Below are 27925 nucleotides of genomic sequence, written 5' to 3' on the forward strand. Positions count from 1 at the left end.
TCAGAGAGGATGTTCTGCCGACTCCCGTTAATTCTGTGCTCTCTCTCCTCTCTGTAGGTGTTCGGAGCATGCACAGCACCGACATCCAGTGGTCGGCCATCTTGAGCTGGGGCTACGCGGACAACATCCTGAGGCTGAAGAGCAAGCAGAGCGAACCGCCCATCAACTTCATTCAGTGTTCGCAACTTCACCAGGTAAGACAGCTCGTCAGAAAAATCCAGCCAATGAGCTCTCAGGGTTTTTCTCCTTCCCTTCCCACCGTCCAATCGTGCGTCTCCCTCTCCTCCGCCAGGTGACCAGCTGCGCCTGGGTGCCCGATGGCTGCCAGCTATTTACGGGCAGCAAGTGTGGAGTCATCACCGCCTACAGCAACCGCTTCACCAGCACCACGGTGGGTTTCCATGGCGACGTCCCCCTCTAACCTTTCCGCCTCCGCTTCGACGCCCGATCCAACCCACCCACCTCCCATTACCCCCCCCCCCCCCCTCCCCTCCTCCTCACCCCCTTCTCTCCTCCACCCTCCCCACCTCTTTAGGCAGCTTCACCGTGCTCAAACGCTCGGCTTCATTAGTCACATCACAGCTGCCCTTGAAACACATTTCCACCGAGCCTACAAGTGGGATTAGGGGTCTGGGAGTTCAGTCATCAGAGAGGCTTTCAGACTTTCATCGGTCCCCACTGACAGGCAGCTACATTTCCTGTTGTTTCTCTGTTCCTGAAGGGTGTTTCAACGGCAATTGATTTGTGCTGTTGGGAATTGATTAATGGAGGGTTTGTTTTTTTTTTTAAGGAAATTGTGAAACCAAGTCCTCCATGCATGGTCTCTAATATGTATGTCATGTCTTTCTGTAGCCGTCGGAGATGGAGGTGGAATCTCAGGTTCACCTGTACGGACACACGGGTGAAGTCACCAGTCTGTTTGTCTGTAAACCTTACAGCATCCTCATCAGTGTCAGCAAAGATGGCACCTGTATCCTCTGGGACCTCAACAGGTCAGTGAGAGATTGTGAAAACAGAATGTGTTTTTTTTGTGAAGCCTCGTCTTTGAGCTTCCTCTCTGTTTCTTCAGGCTCTGTTACGTGCAAAGCCTCACGGGCCACAAGAGCCCGGTGACCGCCGTCTCCGCCAGCGAGACCACGGGTGACATCGCGACAGTTTGCGACTCAGGTGAGAGAAACGTCTCGTTCTGTAACCTCTTGTGTTTTTACGGCATCACACCTCCAGATCGCTGAGGTCGTGTTTTCTCTTTTCACGTCCCAGTGGGCGGAGGCAGCGACCTGCGCCTGTGGACGGTGAACGGCGACCTGATCGGTCACGTCCACTGCAGAGAGATCATCTGCTCTGTGGCCTTCTCCAACCAGCCGGAGGGCGTGTCTGTCAACGTCATCGCCGGCGGGCTGGAGAACGGCGTCGTCAGGTGGGTGGAGTCTCATTTTATTTATGCTTCTTTTCTCCTCAACACACTGATGGTTTTTTTTGTCTGGAACATTTTCAGGTTGTGGAGCACCTGGGATTTGAAACCAGTGAGAGAGATCACCTTCCCCAAGTCGAGCAAACCCATCATCAGGTATCATTTCAGTGCTACGACCAGGGCTGGGCGTTAAAACGAGATCACAGAGACGCCAAAACAAAAATCAACTCATCAACTTTTGCCCCGCATGAAAGCGTGGACATAACAAACGCAGTTTTCTACTTCTTAGTTAAAGATTTAGCTACAAACTCCCAGGCAGGAAATACTTTTCATTGCAGGTTTTTGTTTTTTTTACATTTCTACAACACAAGTACATTTTTAATCTTTAATTAAGGCAGATAAAACGTGTTCGCATGGTAAATTATATCCTCAAAGTTTAACTGATGAGCTTCAGTCATGATCAGGACACTCTTCAAATATCTGTTTTTGCCCAGTCCTAGCTACAACCATGCTAATTCCCACTGTTGTGATGGTTTAATAATCCTTGCGTCCTCTCCCGCCTCAGCCTGACGTACTCGTGCGACGGCCACCACCTCTACACGGCCAACAGCGAGGGCACAGTGATGGCGTGGTGTCGGCGGGACCAGCAGCGCATGAAGCTGCCCATGTTCTACTCCTTCCTGAGCAGCTACGCCGCAGGCTGAGACTGTGACTGTCTGACGTTTACTACTGTCCACTTCTCAGCAAGAGGAGCCCCCCCCCCCCCCCTTCTTCCTCCTCATCCTCCTCCTCCTCGGCGGGGGGTGGGGCACTTGTCAGCATGGCCTCAACTTCCCTGAACCCTCCGTGACCTTTAACTAAAGCCGCCTCCAGCTGAGCAGACTCTACTGCAGCCACTCCCAGCATCGAGAAATGATTATAAACATAGTAATATATGTATATAAATATATATTTATAAACATACTGAAGTGGAATGTTGGGGGGGGGGTCAATGAATATTTGGCTGAGGCTGCAACAGACACTTTACACATAACGCATTTCTGAGAGTGTGTTTGGTTTAAATCTTTCATCGTTTTGTTTCCTGCTGTTGACTTTTTGTTCCTTCGCGTGATATTAATTTTTTGCCGTTTCCTGGTGAGCTGCTATCGTCTGGCCAAAGCCAGACCCCAAAGTGTGAAGAGGACCCCCCCCTCACCCTCACCCTCGCCGTCTCTCGCCTCAGCGGCGGCGGTGGCGGCGCTCAGATCTCCTGCAGCGACAGATTGCCGCTGGAGCGTGTACCACTGACGCTGCAGCAGGAGCTGGGAAGATGGAGGGAGCCTCCTCCCCTCCTTCTCTCCCCTCCTCACGCGTCTGTCACCAGGAGACGTCCCGCTCTGTGGGAGTGAGACGCCGCTCTGCTGGGCTGTCTGCTCCACTCAAGTCTGAACACTAGTGTCACGGCCCTGCATCACTTTGTATCTGAGCTCAGTGGAGGGATGGAGGTGGAAGGGAGGAGATGTCGGGATGAATTGTACCTTGTGTTGGCTGCTCTGTCCTACTCCTGCATGCTAGGATGATGCTGACCTTGACTGTGTGACATTCGCTGTCATGATTCCTGTCTCCTAACAGAAATGTTGATACTCATTTATTTATTTCAAAACACCACGAGGCTCATCTTCACCTTCCCTCGTGTTTTTCATCATCTGCTGTTCAAATGCACTAAAAAAAAACCCTTTCACTACTTCACAGAGCCTCGCTGAGATCCTGAGAAAGCAATTAACAAACAGCATTAGCTGCCTAACGCTGAAGAAGCAGCAGAGAGGAATCCCCTCCTCCTCATCCTCATCCTCATCCTCTGCTTTGTACCTGTGCAGCATTAGATTAAAGGTTGTAGCAGGTGGGGAGGGTGTGGCAAAGAGCCGAATCTTAAACACTACACTGATCAACCAATCGTTTCTCTCTCCTCAACCCGCCCCGCTACTCTTCACATTCCCACTCGACGTACCGCACGTCAAAAAATGGTAGTTAAAGCACTTTTTTTTCCTTCTTTAAACCAACTACCATTTCATCCAAGAGGAGCCAATGATCTGTGGTCTTAACCTGAACTGAGCTTTGATTTAATTCCACTAATAAATCAAACCCAGAAAGAAGCAATATCAGACATAAACATGCAATAGGTCTTTTCTTTTTTTTTAAATCACGTGGGACGAAACCAGGAGTTTGTTCTAACACAGCTGTGAAACGAGCCTTTGTGGTGACTGCAGCGAGCCTTCTGTCATTAAAACGATGTCTTACATTTCACATTGGTTTACGAGAAAGGGAATATTACTTCTTATTATTATATCATTCCTTTTGTGTCGTTACCTTGATTTGATTTATTCCCCTCCTCCTCCTCCTCAGCCTGTACAAGCCATGACGTTACTGCGTTTGTTTACTGTGTTTGATGCTTGCATGTGTACATACATTTCTTCCCTTCCCTCGAAATTTATAAAAGTGTTTGTCTATGAAAACCACAACCTTTGTTTTTTCTCTCTTAACATCCACATGTGAGATTGTACGAATTCTTCTTTTTCTTTTTGAGAAAATGGCAAAAATCAGAGAGGAAAATGGACATTTTTTTCATGCTCTCTGACACAGGAGGAAATATTTTTCAGTTCATAACTTAAGCTATGCATAATTTAAGATCATTGTCTTAGTTTGCTTAAAATGTTGTCGTTCATTTGACCTGTTTGGGGCTGGTTTTGACAGTTTGGCATCATGGACTGAAGCTCCCAAACGTCAGTGTTTGTGTTTCCTTTTTGTTTGTATATATGTACGTGTGTGTATGTATGGACAAACCAAGTGATGAGTATATTATAAATATATAAATATATATAAATATTTGAAGAAATATTACTACATCTGGTCTTCTGTGTCTTGTGTGTGGAGAGGAGAGGTGCGTTCAGGGACGTCTGGAGCAAAATGGTGATGCTGCTGAAGTAGAAAAATATAGATTATAGGTTGAATTTGGGTGCAACTCCCCCCGATCCAAAAAAAAAGGGGGGTGTTATAGATGAGGCCCATCGGTTACTGTGGGGTGGGGAGGTAGGGAGGATGTGGAGATGGGGGGGGGACCCGGTGATGTCAAAGCTGATGTAAAAATGAAACGGGGAAGCCTGCAGATCTCTGGTGCCTTCTGCAGAAATAAAGCAAATTAGAAAAACAGCAGATACTAATTTGACTAATAGGCAAGTGTCGGTGCGTTTAGGGGCCAGCTTGCACAGTCGTAAAAACGCACCCCTGGCTTTGTCGCTCGCTGGCTGCAGCTCCTGGTCCGCTGATCGAGTGCTCCCTGCCCCACAGCCTGTATCCTGATCGTCATACAGAGGTTTCCCCCCCTTTGCTTGCATGCGTAACATCTCTCCAAGTCCAAGCTCTCACCAAGACCTCACCGCTCTGGATCTCATCTTCCTACACGGGGAATATACACGCACGACTCACACTGAGCGAAAGCGCCGAGGCGAAATCCAAACGCCAGGATTTTACCTCTTCGGGGTTCAGTGCAAGACCGAAACGGAGGCTGGGATTTCCTCTTATCACTTGATATTTGACAGATCCTCTTGCTTTTTTCCCCCCTCTGTGTGTGCGTGCGTGTGTGTGTGTGTGAGAGAGAGAGAGAGAGAGAGTGTGTGTGTGTGTGTGTTGGGTGGAGTCAACCCGGAATTCTCCAAATTGGAAATCCGTTGGCACATTTCAGGTAGGTCGGCGGCTGTAGCCCTACATTAATCAGCTCATAGCCGAGCAATGCAGCGAAGCATCAGGAGAATTTAAAAAAAATATTATTCCTTCATGCAAAATCTGTTTTTTTTTTCATGATGTGTGGTTTGCTGTTTTCGGCTCTAACCAGGGCCGCAGCTCGCACGGTGTGTGTTGATGTATATATATATGTATGTCCACTATTTAATCCCCTTAGAAATAAGAGTGTTTGCATCAACAATTAGCGTCGGTACATTTGGATAAAGCGGCAAAGACCCCGGTTAAAGCCCCCCAGATAGCAGCGGTGTGAGCTTCAGGATGGATGAATCGAGGAGAGAGGGGGGTGGGGGGGTAAACCTGAATGGGAAAGGCCTGATGATAGCTTCCCCATACGAGGGTGTGATGATTAAATAGATATAAATTGGCTTTAGAGGCATGAAGGGTGGGATTGGGAGGATGCGTCCCCTCCTTTACCAAACATCTGCTGCATAATATCCATTTAAATACATTTAACTTCGAGCTGATGCGATGGAAATGAAATAAATAAACAAATCGATGCAAAAAAATAAATAAAAAATCCACAGTGAGTGTGAATTCAGCTGCACCCCACCTCATATTTTCATTATTATAAAACACAGCTGTGGTCAGGGTGTCATCTCTCTGTGTGTGCTCTGGTTGGGGCATCTCAGGAGCAAAGTGGTGGGGGTCAAGGGGCCCTAAAAATGAAAGTAAGATGTAGTCAATGCATAGACAGATCTGTCAGGTTAAATACTCTGCAGCTGCATTGATGCACGTTGAGGAGAAAGTTGAGAAAAAGGTGATGAGTCCAGGCTGCTGTAGGTGCAGGGGAGAGGAGAAGTTGTAGGTGTGATTCCACCCCGGAGAAGATCCCAGAACTGGACCCAAAATGTCCACTGAAGTGTCTCTGAGCAGAGCACTTGAGGGTGTTTTAGTGTCACTGTACAGCACAAGTTCATCAGGGAAAAGAAAACTAATCAAGCACGAACGCCGACTGGAAAATGACAAACTACTGTCCAGCTCCTTTTCTTTAGATAAAATGGAGCTTGGCTGCTGTAAAAACACATTCCCCTCAGACAAAATGGGTTCTTTGAATTATAAAAAAAAAAAAAAAAGGTTGTGGCAGAGAATGGCTGCTCCAAGAAAAGATGAGGGGTTGGAGGGGGGGCAGAAACATCGCCAGGGGGGCTGCTGCTGCTGCTGCTGCTTTTCTGGATTTAATGTGATGTTCATTGACTCTTATATGTACCCCCCCACCTCTCCCCCATATTGTGCCTCTTGTCACTCATAGGAGCATCATGAAGGACGGTATCGCCAACAACAGCACGGCCAGCATCTCCCAAGCCAGGAAAGCTGTGGAGCAGCTGAAGATGGAGGCCTGCATGGATAGGATAAAGGTACGTTGGGGCTTTTATTTTTTAAATATCTGTATGTGTTGTGAGTAATAAATATATATAAAATGAAGTGTATGTTCATTGTACCTCCACTTGATGCGGGTACAAACCTCCTCAGATGATTGATTTAGCCGCTTTTTCACTGCTTTAACAACTGTAATCTGTTTAACAGCTTATTTTATTGGTGATAACATGGGTCTGCATTTATATAACTGCGAAATCTACAGGGTAAACACTTGATTTTTTATTTATTTTCTATCTGAACAAAGCATAAACACTCACTAGTGCACTAAATGTGTATTAATCCGCAGCTCAAGTTAGTCCCCTAACACGACAGTGCCCAGCTGTTTTAGGAAGTTAATGAGAGTTTGTTTTTTGGCGGGAAAAAGAAAGTATATATTTGTGATTTATTTTTAAAGATTTGTGTCTTCAGTTGGAGTTTGAGGGTTTGAGAACTTCTGAGAGACAGACTGACGCATTGTTAGTTTTTGGTCATTTCACGGGTTTTGTTGATTTTACCTCCTTTGTGACAAACTTGACGTTCTGCTGTCTTGTCATTTTAAAAGCTCAAAATGAAAAGGAATAGTTTGATTTTGGTATACAGGCTGAGAGTCAGATGAAAAGATCATGTCTGGTCAGTAAATATGTAGCTACGCCCACTAGCCACTTAGCTTAATTTAGCTTAGCTTAGCATAAAAACTGGAAACACAGGGAAACAGATCGGTTGCACATGTGTTGGTGTTGTGGTTTCCTGCCAGATATGCTTTTGTAAAACATAGTTTTTTATCCAGTTTTAAACCACATTTTTCTGATCTAGTCATTTGGTCATTTTTAGTCACTTTTACCTGGATGATTCTAGTCATCAGGTCTGGATTTTAAGTTCTCAACGATACAAGCTAACTTAACGCCCCAATCGCCAATTAGCAAAAAACTGATTTTTATTAAGCAACTGCATTATTTAGTGTTTTTATTTGTTTTAATTACCAGTTTTTGTTCCTCTGGAAACTTTGGTTGTGTTGTTTTGTGAACATCTGCATTTGTGAGTTACTCTGGACTGAACTCAGCTATAATGGTTGTGTTGCCAGTCTTAAAGCTAAGCTAAGCTAACCACCCAACTGGCACCAGCTAAATATTAATGGTGGTTCTTTAGAACAGTACTCCACTGATTTAACATTGCTCCTTTATGATGTCCATCTCGATGGACACTTAAAAATGGCGTCAAAATTGATGTTCTTACTCATCACTTGAGGCCATTTATCAGATTGCATGTAGCTCCCTCTGAAGCCACTAGCCACAAACGTTTTTTCACATGTATAAACATTCGTAATCAACTGTAATAGGTTACCATAATTAATTCCGAAAGCTGACAAGGTACGGTGACTGCCGACCACTTCTGACATTCGTTTTCTACCAATTCGGGTCATCAGATCGTGTCCTTGGTTAGCACTTTCTCCTGCAGGATTTCTCCTCATCTTACATCGCCGGTGTTTGATTTCTGCAAGCGTGCAGAAGGCTTGCGCGCTTAAAGTTGCTGGTTCAAATTCCTAGACTCAGCAAAGCAAATCTAGACGTTTGAATGTGCCAGCGATCTCTCTTAAACTTCCTGACTTTTATTGTGAAGAGTATGTGTCCTCATCAAACAACACCTGGTTGAATATTGACTTTTGAGCCCTGTATACTCTTTATGGTTGAGGTCAGTTGCCATACTTATCATAATACTGTGATACTGAGATTTCCATATTACCTCCTTTCAACAGATAGACTCATTCATAGAAGTCATTGTTTCTATTGAGTTGTGTGTTCACCCCAGTTCCATTAATATGTTTATGTGTGAAGGGATGGCTCTTCTCAACAGTTTTCATCAACGACTTCTTGTGCAACTTAAAAGACCGTGTCATCATCTCATTCAGTATGCTCCTCATGTGCTTGGGGAATGATTGCCCCACAGCCCCGAGGCTGTTCGCTCAGCATTATAGCTAGGCCTGGAAGCCTGCCATACACCATCATCCCTACTAAGTACAACAAAGGCTGCTTACAAGAAAACCTCGTCTTCTTGACAAACAAAGTGATTATCCGCACAACTTGAAAATCAGGGGTTTGGAAAGCGTTGTATCTAGCTGACCACTCGATTTAACCCTACAAGTTGACTTTTTGACATCAATTATCCTGTCAATCAAAAAGTACAAACAAAACCTCCCTGACTCAGCCACACCCCCACTTTGTACAAACATTTTGCACTGATACCCCTCAAAATTGTAAGCTATGGGACCCCAGCAGGTCCAAAATGGATAACTTACTCAACGTTCCAACTATTTCTGATTCCATGATTGCACTCACAGCGAGTTGCCGACTCCATCTCATCTTTTTTAAAATAATTTTTACAAAATACCCTATTTACTTTAAGTAGATGCATAAATATGTGACGAAACATACAATAATACAACCAACTTTTCATAGTTTTCTTCAGAAAATAAAGTAAGTTGAGCAAATTTTAATCGTTAAAGTCTGGCACATTGTTATGTTACTGCTAATTTGAATTCAGTAGAAAAGATTCAACCTTATAGACGTGTAGCGTGTAACTTCAGCTGTTTCAAGACAATGGAAAAGATGCAACTGATTCTTACTGATTATTCTCAACACAAGTACTTGAGTCTCCTCTCAACATGCAAACTACAGTGATTTAAAGAAAATGGCTAATGGCATCTTCATGTTATATCATAACAACTCAATGGAAAAAAATTGTTCACGTTAGATGTATCTCAGAGTCAGAGGTGGTGAAAAGAACCACAAAAGTGTCAACAAAGTGGGGACAAAATGGCTGCAATCAAATATGGCTGAAATCAAATATTACCACTGATACATAAGGTTAGCAATGTGGGTAACTTTCTTGATGTCGTGCAAATGCATCCAAGTCAGAAAAAATGGGAGGTTTTCTGGCTTCAGGTAGCATAAAAACATCAAAGGAGCTTGTAAGTTTTGCTATCGCTACATAGCTAACATTAGCATTGACAGCAGTTTACAGATGAGAGGAAACATTGCAAGTTTAGCATCAAACTTTATTCGTTTACTCACTAAGAACTGTCTCCAGTGGTGGAAAGCAGCAGCAATGTTTTGCTTCTAGTTCTATCACTTCTTTTCTTCTACTGAAGTTAGCATGCTAACCAGCTAGCTGTGGCGCAGCCCACCAGTCTCGTCACTTTCCGATAGTGACTCACTGCAGCGTCCAGATTAATCTTAAGAAATAGCACTACTCATAGGGCATATTCTACGCCTTTTTTTGTTTTTGTTTGTTCTTTTTTTGTCCATCACCACCACCCACTACTGTTTGGACACCACGTTCAGCGGTTTTGTGGTCAGTTGTTTCACATTTACACACTAGATCCAGGCCCACAGCCAATTCTCAAGTGGATTGTTCACACAATGGTGTGAAAAGGACAACAACACAACTGAAAAAATAGTTTTGTGAGCCAGAAATGAAGTGTTTTCCATTTCCTGCTTGTTTGGAATAGAGAGAATAAATGTAGCGGCAATAGCAATCATGACTGACAGAAGAAAAAATATCCAAGAATGTCTGAGTATGGCCTCACTAAGCAATAAGGATTGCTGGGCTGTGGTTGAATTGCACTTTAAGTTATAAACTGTCAGGTGCTAGAATATAAAACGAGAGTGTGCATAACAACCTGCTGTCACACCTGAAATGGCATACAAGGTAAACAAGCTCATTTATGGTTCTGCTGAAGGTGAAAGGTAAATGGTGTAAAATGATGTTGTTATCTAAAATGAGCTGAGAAGTGTTTAGATCACATGGTGTCTGAATAGATTTGACTTGTCAGTTTTATTGTCACCTTAGCCTTTTATGGGAAAAGACGCATCAGACTTGAATGTGAATGAATCTTAAATGTCACGGTTGATCTTTATCTGAGAGGCTTTCGCTCAGCCCCACGGTGGTACTGACCAAAATTTAAGCGTTCTGAATAATTGACTTCTGCAGGCTCATTTGGCTTCAGAGTGGTGCATTTCTTCTCTCATGTGTGAACCTTTTAGCACCAGAAAAGTGTGTAATTCAAAAAAAAAGAAGAAAAAAAATAGAAGCAGTTTTAGTTGCGGCATGATTTCACATCTGTATTATGTCCTCAGCAGTTGTCAGATGATTGATAGGCAGGCAGCTGTTTGTGCTTCCCAACTACTTGACACATCAGATGTGAAGATCCAAGTAATTCTTCATTAACAGCCTCAGAAAAAGGGAGTTACTGAAGTAGAACGTGGCTGCAAATGAAAGCAGAGAAAAGTGCAGAGAAAGAGGCGAAAACAGATAGTTGGCCACGTCTGGCGATCCCTTAAATTTAATTAAGGGGATCTGATGAGGGAGAGTGTGTATCTGTGACAAGAGCTGGTGCTGCTGATTGAGGGATCACCACGTTCTCATTAATTGCTCAATCAGCCAAAGGAATGTGATCTGTGCTAATTAGAAGGACTCTCCTTCCGTCATGGGGCTGCAGTGTAATTACAGTCAGTCTGGGCCTAATGACACACACCGTGCAATACCACTTTTTGTCCTGCGGGGCTCCTGTTTTCTGCAGAAACCCTGGCTGCAGTAACATGATGATATAATTACTGCATTTACGTTGATTGTGAGAATGCATTGTTTAGTTGCGTTGCAAGAGAAAGTGTTGTTGATTCAAGATTAGATAAATAAACAGCCATTAAAGGTGTGTTGTATCTTTTAAGTAGTTTTTATCAAGCTAGATCCGAATTGGTGCTTAGTTTAACCCTGAGTTAGTCACATAATACGCATGTAAACATATCCACTGATGATTTGACATTTCATGGCTGTATTGATTTTGTCTCTCATTTATTTCAAGAAATGCAAAAACACATTTTCCAGCACTGCTGAGAGTTGTTACAATGCCAAGAAACATAAGTGGTTTTTCTTAAAAGCAGGTCTTGTCAAATTTAGCCCCCCCCCCCCCCCAAAAAGGCACCTCTATTATCATTGTAGGGTGTATTAAGTAATCAGTGACTTCTCAGCTTTTATCTGCAACAGATGAATTGCCAAGAAAAAAATACACACACACAAAGACACAAAGAGAACCACAGCACAGGTGGTGTGTAGCTGACATAAATAATAAAGACGCATTAGCTGGAGGAAGGTGACTACAGTAGTTAGAGCAGAGAGCCAACAGAATCATGCAGAGAGGTAACCATGTGTGATAATACTGCTCTGTCATTTTGCTTTATTTTGGTTTGGGAACTTAATGTTGCACTGCTGGATGTCCGCTTATAACTACACAATGTCCTCTGGCTTTTTGCATTCTGTTTTGGTTGTTTCTAAAAGAAGATAAATGGTGGACGATGAGTATTTAACTGTGAAACTGGAGAGAAACTTATGGATTTCTAGTTTAAAGGGGATACTGTGTTTGGATTGGGTTGTTCAACAGTGCAAATTGACAAATGTTAGCACGCCAATTTGCTAAACTAAGATGCTAAACATTATACCTGCTGCACATAAGCATGTTAGCATTGTCACTGTGAGCATGTTAGCATGCTGACATTAGCATTTAGCTCAAAACACCCTTGTGCAGCTTCACAGAGCTTCTAGCACGACTGTAGACTCTAAAAATCTTGGTTTGGACTTTCTGATACAGCATGAGGTAGCCCAGTGGTTTCCAAATGTTTTGCTCTGTGATCCCTTAAAATGAAGCACTGACCCCTCATCTCGGGTTATGGCCTCAGTATGGACGTGAGGTCTGAACATTGCAACCACTGAGTCATTTTTCCCTCTAAGACTGATTCATTTGAAGGATTTTTAGATGCCCTGAGGAGATGAAAGAACCCAGTATCTCACAAGAATAAAGTAAAGATTGGACATCATTTTTGTAAAAGAAATATATGTACATTTTATTATTTTGTATTCCTGCAATCATCTCGTAACATCACATATTTGTCTTGGGGGTTCCCAAACCCTGGCTGGACAGCTAAGATAAAGAAAGAGTGAATAAACTTAAAGGAATACAAAATATTCAGTCAAAAGTGGAATATTTTGACATGGAAAGTTGGCTAACAGAGTTAAAAGATAAAACTCCTCGCAGCTAAAGCCTGATATTCCTCTGTGGCGCACAACTGAAAATAGTCCCCAACAAATGCATTATTTACTCCTGTTTGAGTAATATTTGTTAAAAACTCCAGTGCCCACCTGTTTTAGGGAACGTGTAAGCCTTTTTTAAAAAAGAGAAAGTATATATTTGTGAGCCATTTTAATAATTTGACATCTTCAGGGGGAGCAGGTGCATTTAGGGCGTGTCCACATCCACTTTTGCTAGTTTAAGGGTGGGAAAAAAGGTTGCAGCCCCAGGCACATGGTTCAAAATGGTTGTACTGTCTTTTCATGGGTGTGTTTTTGTCTTTTAATAGGATTTGTTGACATCAATAATCTAATCTTGATGTTTAAAATCCAGAAATCTCAGCACCTGATATCGATCCACAACCCTTTTAGGCAGGATAATTTTATGCTGTGATGATAATACTGTAATAATCCCCCATGTTTAAGACTAAAAGTGATGGGCAGCGTGATGGATTTTGTGCATTGTATTCTCTGGTGAGAGCAGCAGTGGGTGAGGTGAAGTGGCAGGCAGGAGATCAGATGGCTCTGTCCTCCACATAGATCCCTGAGCCCTCGCCGTCCCTCTGATGCAGCTGCTCCTCTGCTCTCCATTTGCAGCCTGCCCTCCCGTTACCTCCCACTCAGCTCCCGAGTGGAAACCTGTGTGTTCACGTACAGTCTCGACTGTACTGTAGAATTTATCGTCACTGTTTGACTTTGAAAACTGCAATATGCAACTTCTCGCCTTGAGGCAGGAGGCGTGTTGTCAGTCCCGTCCTCCTTCCCCCTCAGCCGGTCAAGGTCCCGCCTTAACACTGTCGCAGTCATCCTGATGAGATGTCTTCTCCTCTTGCCCCCAGGCTGAGGTTACAGGCATCAGTGCGGTCGCCACAGGCGCTGACAAATCTGAAACGCAGACAATATGCAATTTGAAAGAAAAAGGATCCATGCAACATTCATTCAGATTTTTTGGACTGGTCTCATCTGAATTGAGTTTAGCTCCAAAAATATTTTCTGCCAGAATAAACACACAGCGAGCTGCAAAACATCACGAGCTTCTATCAAAATTAAAACACATCACACAACTCTTCTGCAGTACGCCATGCTTTATTCACCTTGCCAAATGTTTCTGGCTGCTTCCATCAAGGTCGTGTCTGCCGTTGTCTCCAGCTTCCTCACACAGGCAGTCACATCCTCTTCAATTTGTCTTGATGTTTCAGGTATCCAAAGCGGCCGCAGACCTGATGGCGTACTGCGACGCCCACATACGCGAGGACCCCCTCATCGTGCCCGTCCCCGCCTCCGAGAACCCTTTCCGGGAGAAGAAGTTCTTCTGCACCATCCTCTGATGACCTGCCGGTAGAGCTGTACAGGTGCAGGCATGGCGTTGCCTGGCTTCTACTGTCTTCACCACACCTGAAGCTACTGGCCATAGGCGTTGAGTTGAGTTTTGCCAGGTGGACACTCTGTTGTTGGTCAGCTCTGTCCTGGTGGCTGAAGGTTTTGGGGGAGTCAGCTACCAAACTGGCAACCCAGTGAGCGTATCATGTCTTGTTAAATAGGTTTGTTATTGCTTTGTTATTAGAGAACAGCCTTGCTCAGTGCTTAATGAGATGAGAGATGTTTTTTTTCTTCTTTTCTTTTATTGTGCTAGATCTTAACATGCCTCAGGAAACAGAAATTTGCCCAGTGACTTTTTTTTGAAGACAATTATTCCCTTTCCCTTTATCTGAATTAGAAAAACATTCATCTTTGTATTATCTCGAACACAGGTTTTTTTGTCAGTGCACAGGTTTGACTATTTGTAGCAACACTTACTGAAAGTACCACTGAAATTCGGCACTTCCCTCACTAGTGGTTTCTCTTTCGATTTGCCTCCAGAGTCACTGACAATTAACCCGCTCGTTTTAGTGCTGCAGTACAGTCAGATTCAGATTAGAGCACAGACACAGAAACCTTATCTCGCACAGTAAATTATTTCAGTTTGTGCAAACTGCAGCCGTAATAATAATAAGCAGGCGGCTGCACATCAGTTCTGCTGCAGATAAATAAATAGTCTCTCTGTTTATTGAAAGGTGCAGAGCTAATGTTTCAACGGCGAGATGAGTTCTTCAGGGTTATCACTGTGCAAACAACCCTTAAGTCAAAAAATATTTATGAATCTGCTGCCTCCTTCCCAGCCCCACTCTAATGCATTCTACCTTTACTGCTCTGTTTGATTTACTCCTCATATACTTCATCCACTTCAAATCTGAGACACTATCAGTTAATCCTGTGGCCCCTGACCAGAATATTTTTACAAGTCACAGGATATCTTCTCCTCTTATTTCCTTAACGGTCTCATTTGTCTGCTGGGCATGTTTCCTGAGCCTTGATTCTTTTTTGCCTGTCCTAGAGTGAATGGCACGGCCTTTGACATTAATGCCAAACCAGAGGCCTGCATGTTTCTCTGCTCCTTTTTATGACAGCCTCCCCCCTGTTTCCGAGGGACTGTCAGTCTTCTAGAGTGTACAGTATGTTACAGTGCCAATTTCTGTGCGAGCAGTGTGGTCTTCACACGGCGCTCCCACAGCCTTTTTCTTTTTCTGTTTTGTTTGTTTTGGAAGAAAAAGCACACTGTCGAAAAAACATTTCCTTTACATGGTAGTTGAATAGCATTTGCTAATTTTTACGATGAATTGTTATGATCGTTATTAATATTGTTATTATCAGTAGTATTATTGAATATTTGTTGCATAGCAGCTACATGACGTGTAGTGCTACTAAGCTTGTATGATACTTAGGAGAAAAAAAACATTTATAAATCATGCAATTATTGATACTATCTGAGTATTTTTTAAAAATAATGATAAGGGTCGGTTTACATAATATGATCCCTTCGGTGGTTCAGGCTTTTTGCATCATCATTTCTGTAAAATTAAAGAAAATTTCCTCTTGGTACTTGAATAGCCATCGCATTAGGAATCAGACTCTGATACTGGACTGTCACAAAACGCAAACTATTGGACTCAAATTGTTTTCAGGATAAAACTATTGTTATTATTAGTATTATTATTATTTCCTATCTGAAAACCTGAGCGTGACCTCAGGGCTTTCACTGACCTCACCTTTAAGGATGGTGCCAAATCTGAAACAAGAAATATAACGGCTAGAGATGAATATTGCATGGATTTATTTCTATCTATAACAGAGAGAACTATTATGAAATGAAATATTGCCTCGTCATTGACTTTCTGGGTGCTACTCTGCACATAATAATCTCACTGGAGTCCGGATATGTTGACAATGTGCAGCTGTATACATGAATGGTATTAATCGTTTTGGGGAGGGGGAAAAATAGCATTTAAATAGCAGGCTTTGTAAATCCTTCGATGGATCAAATGAATTAAAGGAAAAGGGCAACCCAGATGTGCTGTGTCTTCAGTATTTCTGCTTCATGTCTCCTCTTACTGAAGGTTTTTTTTTTTTTTAGATACAGTCTGTGTGATCACACTGATAACATAAAAAGCCTCTGCAAATCGTTGTGGGTCTCACTGAGGAATATGATATTCTAGTGTGTAGTGGAGACCTCCTGTGGCTGAGATGAACCACAAGCCATCTGGATGCAGTGTTCATGTGTCGTGGTTTTCTTTCATTCTTTTCTTTTTTAAAGGATTATGAGATTATGATTCAATTCAGCCTCAGCCAGTTTGCCTTCTACGCTGCAACACATCCGCAGACTCTGCAGGTCGCATGAATAACGTCCCTAATAATAATTCAGGGTATCAGCCACTGACATCAACATTCAAATTATCTGTTGTTGCTATTTCATGTGTCCAACCATGCATGGCATTTACAGCTTCACCGGGAGTATACTGAAATTACTGCTTCCTACCAAGTTTGGTTGATAGTGGTTACTTATTTATTAGACACTTTTCAGACATATCAGATCATATCAGATCATATCTATCATAAGTAAGGCAGTACCTTAACGGATTGTACAAAATAGTCCGGACACTTGATGAATGACACTGATTAGGCGACTCAGTTATCCCTTATTGATTTCTCTCAACCAATCCCAAAGAAGAAGGATGCAATTAAAGAGAATAGAGAGAATTCTCTCTCTAGAGAGTGTTGATTGTTTATCTACATTTATTTCAAATCAAGGGCAGTGAAAATCAATCTTCTCAATCAGCTCCTTACTATGAATGATTAGTTGTGTTTCCGTATATTTAACAAGCAAAATTTGAGGCGAACTTTTGAAATGTCGAGTAAACTCACCTGCGTAGTGACGTCGGCAGGCGGCGTTAGAGGGCGCGAACCAGAAACAAAGCAAGTTAATTGCCAAACCTCGAAGAAGAAGAGGAAAACCAGTCGCCTTGGTCGTCTACGGGAGGAGAATTAAGAGAATACAATCAGAGGAGAGATGGCCTCAGGATTTTCTTGGATGCAGGAAACAACTTCTTCTTCTACGCCGATCTCTTCTACTTCTTCTTCTACGATTTATTCTTATACTACTTGTACGACTTCTTCTTCTACTACTTCTTCTTCGTCTGCGGAAATAGACCATGTGAGTAAAATGTTTGCTACCTCAAAACTTATTCGGAAAAGGTGTTTTCCTCTCCAATTAAGCGCTTAAATTATTTTTCGATAGTCTAAACCACCTCAAGCGAGCGTTAAGATTTTTGTTTTGCGTAATTGGTGGATTTTTTTTTTCTTCAAATTTTGCCATTTCGGTCAATGGTTTCTCAGGGGATAGGTCAAAAGAAAATTCACATGAAAATACGTTATGGAAACACAGCTTTTGGGCCCAACATGAGCATAGTATTATATTTACTAGGTTTGTTTTTCACGAGAGGTTTCTGAGTATTTTCAACTTGTTTTTGGCCGTAAAATTCACATGCTTTTCAATGAACTGGTTGGCGGATTCACCTGTGTGAAGTGGGCGAGGCTTAAGTTGAAAATAATGTCACAAACTTCTGTGCACCAATCAGGATTTAGCGATGTTGATGGGTCTTGTGATCACTATCAATAAAATCTGATCAATCCACACCCCGATAGCCGTGATGAACCAGATAAGATGAGTCTTTTGAGAATTTAACTCAATGGATTACATTTTGTATAATTTCCTAACTTAAAAATTAATTTTTGGTCGTCTACTCATGATTGATTATGGTTATAGAAAAATGAATGTGTGAAAATGTATCTGTACAGGGCGGTATGTCAGTTTTATTTACAGTATCAACCACAGATTTACTCCAGGGGGTTTTACAGTCAGTACAACAGGCAACAACATCTTTCCTTAAACCCTCAGTTCAGATAAGATTTTTTAAAACTCCTGTTGGGGAAAAAATTATAAAGCAAGACATGAGTTCTGTGTACCATAAGCTAAAATTAGAAATTCAAGAAGTAGATCTCAATATTATTTGGTATGCACATGGTTCCCAGCTGGGACTTGAGTAGATAAAAAGAAATCTGTATAGATCTAGAGACAAGTGCAGTGAGTGCTGAGTGTTTTTAACATTGCGGAACAAAAAAACCTGCAAAGAATTGGATACACATGGGTTGAAATAGCATAAATTGTTTTCAAAAAGTTAAATAAGAGTTGAGTACACAAATAGCAAACTAGAATAGATGAGGGCTGGCTATCTGCAGTAGAGCAGGATGTTATATTGCGTTTCAAGAAACCCTGCACATGCTATGAATAGCCCTTTCAAATGAATAATGGCAAAGAGAGAACTAAATCATTGTAATGAGTATATCTATGAATACGACTCTAAAAAGAATTATATAATGCACAGGAAAGTAATTATCCCTAGGGCAGTAGGTTATCTAATACCAAGAATCTGTGCTGGAGCAATTTTCCAAATTGAACAGTGAGCCCCCAAAGTGTACGGAAAATACACGAGAAAAGTAATAATTTCTGATAAGATTATTTATCCAAGGTCTCAGCTGGCTGTCATGCAGCAGTTTCTCAATGATTTCCACTCATGACATTGGCATACAGGGTGTTGCATGCCAGTGTTTTCCATTACATTATTATTTTTCCCTAGAAGGGGTGGTGAGGTTTCCAAAATGACATTTATGCAACACTGGAACTCCATTAAAATCAATACAAATGAAATGTTTACAAGCATGGCAGCAGGCGTTCTCAGTGGTGTGGGCTTCTCCTCCTCTCCTGGAGAAACACTGGGTGTTTTCAGAGTCAGAAGAAATCCTCCTCAAGCATCGCTCTCCATGCACAATAGATTCTATTTAAATGATTTATGTGCAGCACAGAGTAACGGGTTTAATATGTCCTAATCTTAAAGCTGTAACATGTCACCTGGGTTTTGGAGGGGATAAAATGATTCATATGTTAATTTTCCTCTCTGCTTCCAAGGTTTTTCTCATATCATTAGAAATTTGCTGTGTGGTTTGATGCAAAACAAACCAAAAAAACCCTGACAGTGCTTTATGTGATAAACATGGGTCCACCTCAGCAGTACTTTTTGTAGCTTTTATCAGTGTTTTACTGTTTCAATTTACTTCTAAGAATACGCCATAAACTATTTATTCTGCTCACTGCACCACTCTGTTTGTGGTTTGAGAGGAAATTGAAACTGCACGGGGCTGCTTTATTTTTAATGGAGACATGTTAAATGTTCAAGTGTATGGTGTACACCCACTGTGGTGCACACATTTATCTTTTTTATAGACTATACACAGCTTGTACCACCCCAGTGTGGCTGTAAAATGAGATTTGGAATAGATTAATACCATTCAGTGGTAATGATTTAATTATACAAACATATATATATACTTAGTTTAGTGGAAAAATTTGAGTTTAGTTGTATTATATTATTATTATATTCTAAGTAATACTAGTAGGGCGGTTATAATGATAATTATTATAACAATAATAACAGTAATAATAATAATAATGTGTATATTTTTGTATGCCTACCATATTACAATACAATAATACATATTTTTCAGGCTCACGGTGTTTTTGTTTGGCTAGCGGGTGCTGAACTCCATCTCCCAGAGTGCACAGCGACAGGGGCTGCTCGTCTCTCATTGGCCCAGCTCTCCGAGCAGCGGAGGCAGACATGAGGCAGTGGTGAGAGCCCGGCGGAGAGCTGCGGAGCTGAAATGAAGCGCACACACGGAGCGGCTCAGACCGTGCGGCGGCTCAGTGCGGCTCAGGAAGGGAAGGCTCCGCGCCGCTGAAAGCTGAAGGCTGCTCCCGGGCTGAATGAAGGAAGGGCTCCGTCCATGCGGAGGCTAGCGCTCACTCTGCTGCCCTGTGCCGTTGCCGTCCTGGTGCACTTGTGGTTGGCACAACGACCCTCCTCCACCCCGCTGGACAACAACACACACTCGGGTACTTTCTTTTTTTTTTTTATTCTATTTTTATTGAGCTTCAACCGGCGGGATTTCACCTCCAAGTGAAGCCAACTTTTCCACATCCGAGCGGGCGGCTAACTTTGCTTTTACCGCCCCGGTGTGTCTGTTGTGGTTGTTAGTTTGTGCGGGAACAGGTAGTTAATGCGTACTCGTTCGCGCTAAAGAGTGAGCCTTCACATATGTGTGTGTGTGTTTGAGTGGGAAAAAATAACGTGAATGTCACTGTTCAGTTGTGTTGGGCGTTGCTGGGATAGTCTGGAGACAGAGAAGCGAGCTGTGCCTTGTTACAGTGCAACTACTGTGCGCTATGCTGCCTTTAAACGGATTAACACTTATTATCAGTTCTGTACTGGAGGGTGAACCCGCTGTTTTTTATCTGAATAATATAGTTTAACCATCCTCTGATGCATGAAGACATTAATTTCTATGATGGGATGCATCACAGCAAGTCAGTGCAAACTAAATATCAGAGGAAACTGCTGTCAGGAGCAGGAATGCGAGGCATAAATCAAAGCAAGTGTGATTTTCTTTTATTATTTATCTTTTTATCATTGCTACCAACTGTAGGTCATATCTTATATGTTACACCTTAGCACTGTTTTACAGCTGCAGCATATTTTATTAGAATATTTCAGCTGATTCCTGTTATTTCTTTAATGCAGATGAAGCATTACCTTTCTATGAAGTTTTGGTGGGAGTGCTGTCAGCGAGACACCATTATGAACTGCGACAAGCGATAAGGGAGACCTGGCTGGGCTACCTCCGAGACCACCCCCACTTCCAGCACAGGTCTGTGAGAGTAGGGTTGCATCTCCAACTTGCTTTTCCTCCCTTCTTCTTCATCGTATAGTGGAAATAAAGCCCTGCAGCAGACGACGGCAAATAACAATCTCCTTTTTTTTTCATCTTTACCTGCCTCGTGGCCAGTGCTGTTCTTCTCTCTTTTTCATTCATTCCTCCTGTTTTTTGTTGTTTTTTTTTTGTCCTTTTTTCCTTTCAGCGATCTAAGCACAGATAAAGGTGTGACGGCCTTTAAGCAACCCTCGGTAACCACGGCAACGGAGGGTAGATAGATGGACAAGCTTTAGAAATCTTGTTGCCCTAATGTTGCACAAAAAAGATGAATGGTTGAATAGTTTTTGTGGCTTTTTTTTTGCTTCCCTTTTTTTGTCTTTTTCAGAGTGGGGGTGAAGTTTATCGTGGGAAAACATGGGTGTCCCATTCCAGAGGAGGACAGAGAGGATCCGTACTCCTGCTCCATCCTGAACTTCACCGAGCCAGGTATTAAAAAAACAACAACAACAACCGAGTAGGACTTCTGTGGACAGCTGCAATAACGGTGTGCAATCTGTTGCTTGCAACTGTTACTAGAGTAGCTGAGGCAGAATAGCAGGAGATGAAAGAATTAAAAGAATGCATCTTCAGAAAAGAAGTAAAACACCTTTTATTCATGTTCACCCACAGCTCGAGGACACCTTTTTCTTTTTCCTCTCCGTACCCAAGGCCAAAGCAGAAAAGTCTCACAGCCAACGCAGCTGCTGCAGCCGTGACTAGAGCCATGTACGAATGCTTGAAAAGTAAAGCTATAGACGCACTGACACACAGTATATGAAATAATTGAACAGACTCACTGTCAGATTGAACTCTCTGCAGTAAATTGTTATGTTTCTCACCTTCAGAGAGGCGGTCCAATTCAGCCGTTTTCACTTCTTTTTCCCCCGGTCGCTTCAGTGTTTTGCTGCCTTCATGAAAACATAATTACTGCTCATCAGAATAGGCGGCGGCCTTTGGGGTCACAGCGATGTTTTATTTTTCCAGCCCCATTCTCTGCTCTCCGCCGCGTTAATGGTTGTAAGTGTTGACGTGATTTGCTTCAGAATCGGAGGCAGGGGTGGGGAGCGGATTTGGTGCGAGGTGCTCGGCGATGATGATTGGAAGAGAAAAGAGACAATGGCCGCTTTTAAGCACAGTTGGGTACCTGACTCAGGATTCAGGTCAAAGCACGTCAACAATTAATTGTTGCTGAAATATGTTTGTTCTGCTCTCATCACAGGGATTTTTCTCAGGGACTACAGTAAGGTAAATGCTTATTAGCATCTCAGACTTTAACATAAGTTGCTGGTGCCTTGTAGTGATGAGATCGAGTCAAATTCTCAGTTGTATTCAAATATTAAAAGACGTTGAGACTTGAAAGCTGATATAGACTTTTTTTTTTTTACAGTTTGATTGATCGGTTTGTTGACACGTTGTGACTAGAGCTGATAAAAAATTAATCATCTAAGTCTCCCTGGGGTCTTCTGTGGTAGTAAATTGAATATATTTTGGTTTAGCAGGCTATCTGAAGACGTCATCTTGGATTTGGGGAAGATGTGATTATCATTTTTCAGTATTTCTGACATTTATTGACCCAATTAATCGAGAAAATACACTGATAAAAGAAGTGGAAACATATGGAATACAATAGAGGATTAGTTGTCGCTTAATACTAACAAAATCAGCAACAAATATTAAATAACAGTGACTTTGCTGTTAATAATTTATGGTTTATGCCAAGTTTTATTCATTTTTCCTCTGAATAAACTAGAAATCGTGTGCTGCCCAGCGCCAAGAGAAGCACTGATGTTTGTTTTGACAACTTTGCACAAACTAAGCATTTATATTTAGTCAGCATAGGAATATTAAATATATCCTCCTGCACTGGTAAAATCCTGCAGCTCAGTTCCACTGTCAGTGTGAGAAACATTTGGTTTGATAAACGCCTTCTCCCTCTTTGTGTGTGATTCCTTGCCCCTAATTGTCTTTTATTTTGGAGCGGGCAGCAGAACTTGTGTACAACGCATATAAAGTAAAAAGCCTGCTTCCCTTTTAATGGCCTTGATCTTTTCATTGATCTCCTGGGTAATAAACTGCTCTTTTGTAATTAAGAAACCACACTCACGAGCAGAGGCTTGCTTTGAAGACAGCAGTCCCGAGAACCAGCTCCTCAAAGTGCTGATGGTGTAGCTTTACCAGAGTGTGCCTTCTTCTCTGAACGCTCTCCCTCTCCCCGAGTCATCCGGTCTTCATCACTGAAAACAGGCGGTCAGCATGTTGGCATCGTAATAAATTTTACCTGTGCTTGTGCGCTAACTGCCTCTCCCTCCCTCTGTCCCAGGGAGAGGGCAGGACGCCGAGATTGAGATCGTGACGGTGTCTGACCCCTCGGTTCTCGCCCCCTCCGACGTGTCGGCCATTGCCTTGGATTTCAAAGTCCTCCACCCGGTGGTGATCACCAGGCTGGGGGTGTTTCCCAGCGGGACCAGGCCCGAGCTTCAGACCAACGTAACGGTGAAGCTTCTCCAGCTGGACCAGGAGGTAACAGGACATCGACCTCTGAGCGTATGCTGTTTCTCTGTGGAGCCTGGTAGATACACAGCCTGAGGGCAGCTGCTGCTGCTGTTTACTGCCTCGCTTATAGACACAGACTGAAACTCCTGTTGGATTCCTGCCACTGAGATAACTGAAGTATTCAGTGTAGATGAAGGTAAATTTGCACAGAGGTCAAAAAGACATTCTTTATGTGTAACAACTTTTTGCAGGAGGCTGTGGTTACTGCTCGCTTCAGTGCCATCAGTACAGGGACCATGGTGAACGGGGTGTGGTACAAACCAGTGGAGCAGTTCATCTTGCCAAAGGTCAGTTTCTCCATGTGTACTCAGGTCCCCTCGACCAACACCCACACCTCCGACGACAAGAAAGTCTCTAACGTGTTTAAAGTATTTGGATTTTTCGTAGTAAGCTGTTCTGTTAAAACCAGAAAATTAATTACTTCCAAGGTCGCTAAAACAATACCAAGGACATGATGTTAGCATCCTCTGTATTAGCTACAGACGGAACAACACTGTGCTACATGTGCAGCAAATAAAACGTCTGTTTTCCCCTCCAGGGTTTTGAGGGGACGCTGGTTTGGGAGAGTCTGGACTCTTCTGGATTGACGACGGTCAACTCCTCGTCTGTGCAGCTCAATGACGGAGGAGGTGTCCTCAAGATCTCCTCTGTACGTATGGCGTCAAAAAATAAATGTATAACGAAATATTTCTCTCCAGTTCTGAAGTGGAGTAAGTTCAAGAGATAAAAAATGAAACTTTTTTTTGCTGTTTTCTTGAAATTGCAGATTGCAGAGGGCATATTGCCTCATAGAAGTGCTCTTGGATTCCCCGGTTTGGCTGGAGGGTTCACATTTACTATCTACGGTCGGTCCAGCAACAGAATTAATTCTGAGCTTTTTATGAAAACAGTTTGATCAAAATCGCTCTGTGAGCCAACTGCTGTAAAAGGAGTCCCTATGTAAAAATTCTCTGGCAGTTTATGAGATTAGCTCTTTTTTCGCCTCAGGGCTCTTGCATACGTGTCAAATGGGAAATAACATGTTTTTATTTTTTTACCCTCTCTACCCTGTTGTGTCACATTATTGATTTTACCTCCTGCATGTGTTTGCGTTTTGAGTTTATCTGAGAGTGGATTTGTGGCCATTTTGGTAAAAAGAAAATTAAATTCACCATTCAGTATCTCTGAAAACAGAACTAATGATCCATCCTGTAAAATCTTATAATAATATCATATTGTTTTGCCAAGTTATTATCCCTCAAGTGCCTTAATTTATTCATACTTTGGGTGCATAAAAAGTTAATGTGACTTTTTAAAATCTTATTTTGGACCAAAAGACTTCCACCATTTCCCCCCAGTTTATCCAGTTTCTCTGCATTTCTTTGTCATTACCCCCCACCACCTGTGTGTCAGATGGAGACGGTCTGGAGGAGCTTCTGCGGGGCCGCCCAGCCAGGATGGAGCACCATGCCTCCAGGCTGAGGCAGGAGGACGCCGCCTTGCAGCAGGAGAGCCTGAGGCACGGCGACATGGTGTTCGTAGACGTGGTAGACACCTACAGGAATGTGCCTTCCAAACTGCTTCAGTTCTATAAATGGTATGCCAAGTGCTAATGACTCGATTCCCTGTCTCCAAATTGCCTGGGCCCTCTGAGGAAATCAGCAACCTGAAATGAAAGTGTGTCGTTGCCTCAAAATGTCTGGTTGTTAGAGTCACGATTGCAATCACTCAGTCATGGAAAAAGTACAGTTGTGAGTCATCAGGTAGCAAAATATACAGAGTGGTCTCAAGCTTTGACTTGGCAAGTGTTTTATTCAGTCGAAAGACCCTTTGCCCTTCACTCTCAGTGATATTTGAAAGTAAATCCACACTGGGATATTGCAAAAAAATCAGAGGTTGGCTTTAATTAAGGTTGCAAATTCCCTCTCTGGCAGGTCTGTGGGAAACGCTGACTTTAATCTGCTGCTGAAGACGGATGATGATTGTTACATCGACGTGGACTCGGTATTAATGAAGATTGACCACAAAGGTCTCAAGCGCAGCAATTTCTGGTGGGGGAAGTAAGTCCTTTTTGGTGTCCGATCCTGTTGACTGTGTATATTTTGCTTGTGATTTTAGTCCACTTGTGTTCACAGCTTAACTTCAGTGCAGCTGAAGTTTAGAGGAAAGAAACAAGGATAGTCAAAATGATGAAGTGTCAGGTGAAAGGGAGACAGGATGTGATGATAATATATCCGCTGTCCTGACCTAGTTTCAGGCAGAGCTGGGCAGTGGATCGCATCGGGAAGTGGCAGGAGCTGGAGTACGCTAGTCCGGCCTACCCGGCGTTCGCCTGTGGCTCGGGCTACGTGGTCTCTCGTGACCTGGTCCAGTGGCTCGCCAGTAATGCAGAGAAGCTGAAGGCCTACCAGGTGGAGTACTGCGCCGCAGAGCAACTGTTGGGAAACAATAACGGGCAGATAATCGTGAACATAATGTGAGCAATCTGTCCTGGATGTCTCGTTCACAGGGAGAAGATGTGAGCATGGGGATATGGATGGCAGCTGTTGGGCCACAGAAATATCAGGTGACGCCAGCTCCAATGATGCAGCATGCATCAACATTCAGATATATTTATAAAAGATAATTAAATCCAGTTTAATAGGACAGTAGTCGATCATTTGCACTCACTTTACCAGTCCTCACTCCCTCACTCCCAAGTCTTGTTGCTGCACATGTGAATTTCTATGGAAAACGCGTCACGACTAAGACTGAAAATTGAGATTACTATAATTTTCCTCTTGTTAGTAATTCACTGTTTCATTGTGTGGACTGATAACCATTGTGCTTTTTATACTTTGTGCAAAATTGTATAGTACACTCGCCTTTTAGCACAGCCTTACCACCCTTTTCACTGCTTGCATTGTGTGTGCAACATGTGACAAATAAGACCTCCTGAAATCTGAAATTTTCAGGTGGAGGCTGTGGAAACACCGTCACAGTTTGACAGGATCACCACATTTACTCTTGGCAACATATAGTTCAGAGTAAGACCTGGCTAATAACCAGATGTGCATGCTAACACAGTCGCTATCCTAACCCCCAGGACCCCGGCTGGCTCTGTGAGAAAGAGTGCTACCTGGACATGCTGTCGTCCCCCCAGCACACGGCCGAGGAGCTGCACATCCTCTGGGACAGGAAGAGGGCCTGTGGAGACCCCTGCGGTTGCCCCTGGGGCCGCTAAATCTGGATCACACCACAACTCACCACGTGGCACTGTGGGTAAAACACACTCACCGCTGGTCGTCAGCTCAGCTTCTGTGGTTTCCTCCAAACCCCAAACTGAGCCGTTAAGAGTTTTATTCATATTATAAATGATATAAACACTTTTTTTTTTGTTGGAAAATAATCTTAAAACCTTGAGGTTCCATTGCAGGTTCTTAATATTAACAAAACACTCAACATAAGAAAACATTTGCAGCTTCAGAAAACATTACAAACACATTTAGCCGTAGCACACTGTCAGTATTTGTATCATGAAATCAGTTGTGGGTTTAAAGATGTCTTAGTAATGACAAGAACCATGTGCAACACCAGCATGTGATGGTCACCGTGTACAGAATCTTTGCTGTAAGACTTGAGTACTTTGTAATCTTATAAATTACTGGTACTCTGATATTCGACAGACTTAAACCTTTTGGTTTAAAAGGGATATTTGATGGTATTTTAAAAAAGACGACTGCTTTACATTGCTATATTTTGTAAATTATTGTCTCAAGCTTTTCATCCTCCTTCACTATTTGTAGATTTATGACGAGTTTTCTCACAAACACACACACACACACACACACACACACACACACAATTTGTACTGTAACTGTCATTGTGCAAATAGTGCTGTGGCCTTACTGTATTTGTCGGGGCGTCAAACTTGTTACGTAGGTTTAACACGGATTTAAATCGGTGTATTTGCAACACAAATTTTTTGGAACTTGACGAAGCAGTCGGAGTGGACTGTGGAACAGACTCAGTATAGTTTAACACTGGTTTTACGAAACCCTCCTCACAGGTAATAAAGAACACTTAAAGAGAGATGAATGGCTTTGTTGTTGATTTTTGGAGCCGCACACGCTGCTCCGCCGTCACCAGACACACAGTCAGCGAACAGACTTTGCTCATGCTGCTGCAGAAGTCCCATTTATTTCAGCTTATCACATGAAATCACTTTGATCTATAAGTGATTGTTTTCCTGAGGCAGAGCGGTGAGAACCTGCTTTCAGCCCCCAGATTGATCAGTGGCTTCATGTTAATCAATAGGACTGAACACATCCAGGCATGAGCTCGCACACGCAGAGACTTCTAAAACGTTGACGTGCAGCAAATGTGGTTAGGATTTTCTTTTTACGAGTCCTCTGAGCGCATGCTTTTAGCTGCTGCAGTGATTTGTTTATTGAAGAACAGCCATGTTATTGATGCTAAGTCAGTGGAATTAGATTGCCTCGCTGTGTATTTTTGTAAATAATGAAAGATGATGCTGAATATTTTACTAATGGAGGATAATACAAGTCGTTT

The 27925-nt window shown here is 42.7% G+C and overlaps 3 protein-coding genes across 12 annotated transcripts in view; all 3 read left to right on the forward strand.

Annotated features, from left to right (window-relative positions):
* lyst (lysosomal trafficking regulator) overlaps positions 1–4291 on the forward strand; it is a 53191-nt gene extending 48900 nt beyond the window's left edge. For all 10 annotated transcript variants that reach the window (XM_018680269.2, XM_051076683.1, XM_018680266.2 and 7 more), the window contains 7 exons: positions 58–194; positions 293–391; positions 853–992; positions 1070–1167; positions 1261–1417; positions 1496–1567; positions 1977–4291. In XM_018680269.2, coding sequence (XP_018535785.1) covers positions 58–194; positions 293–391; positions 853–992; positions 1070–1167; positions 1261–1417; positions 1496–1567; positions 1977–2115 — 842 coding nt within the window. In that variant the 3' untranslated portion in view covers positions 2116–4291. The remainder of the gene's footprint in view (positions 1–57; positions 195–292; positions 392–852; positions 993–1069; positions 1168–1260; positions 1418–1495; positions 1568–1976) is intronic.
* A 206-nt stretch (positions 4292–4497) lies between these two features.
* LOC108885797 (guanine nucleotide-binding protein G(I)/G(S)/G(O) subunit gamma-4) lies at positions 4498–16046 on the forward strand. The gene is made up of 3 exons (XM_018680275.2): positions 4498–5129; positions 6438–6543; positions 13861–16046. The coding sequence occupies exons 2-3, from the start codon at positions 6445–6447 to the stop codon at positions 13987–13989; spliced, it is 228 nt and encodes a 75-aa protein (XP_018535791.1). The 5' UTR covers positions 4498–5129; positions 6438–6444; the 3' UTR covers positions 13990–16046.
* A 952-nt stretch (positions 16047–16998) lies between these two features.
* Positions 16999–27445, forward strand: b3galnt2 (beta-1,3-N-acetylgalactosaminyltransferase 2). Its single transcript, XM_018680276.2, has 13 exons — positions 16999–17189; positions 19598–19985; positions 20671–20797; positions 21189–21289; positions 23163–23362; positions 23587–23682; positions 23934–24044; positions 24162–24240; positions 24788–24971; positions 25309–25434; positions 25626–25785; positions 25884–25940; positions 26460–27445. Exons 2-13 carry the CDS (start codon positions 19877–19879, stop codon positions 26595–26597), a joined length of 1488 nt encoding a protein of 495 aa, XP_018535792.1. The 5' UTR covers positions 16999–17189; positions 19598–19876; the 3' UTR covers positions 26598–27445.
* The last annotated feature ends 480 nt before the right edge of the window (positions 27446–27925 follow it).

Source organism: Lates calcarifer, linkage group LG16_LG22 (assembly GCF_001640805.2).
Source record: "Lates calcarifer isolate ASB-BC8 linkage group LG16_LG22, TLL_Latcal_v3, whole genome shotgun sequence".
NCBI classification, from domain to species: domain Eukaryota; kingdom Metazoa; phylum Chordata; class Actinopteri; family Centropomidae; genus Lates; species Lates calcarifer.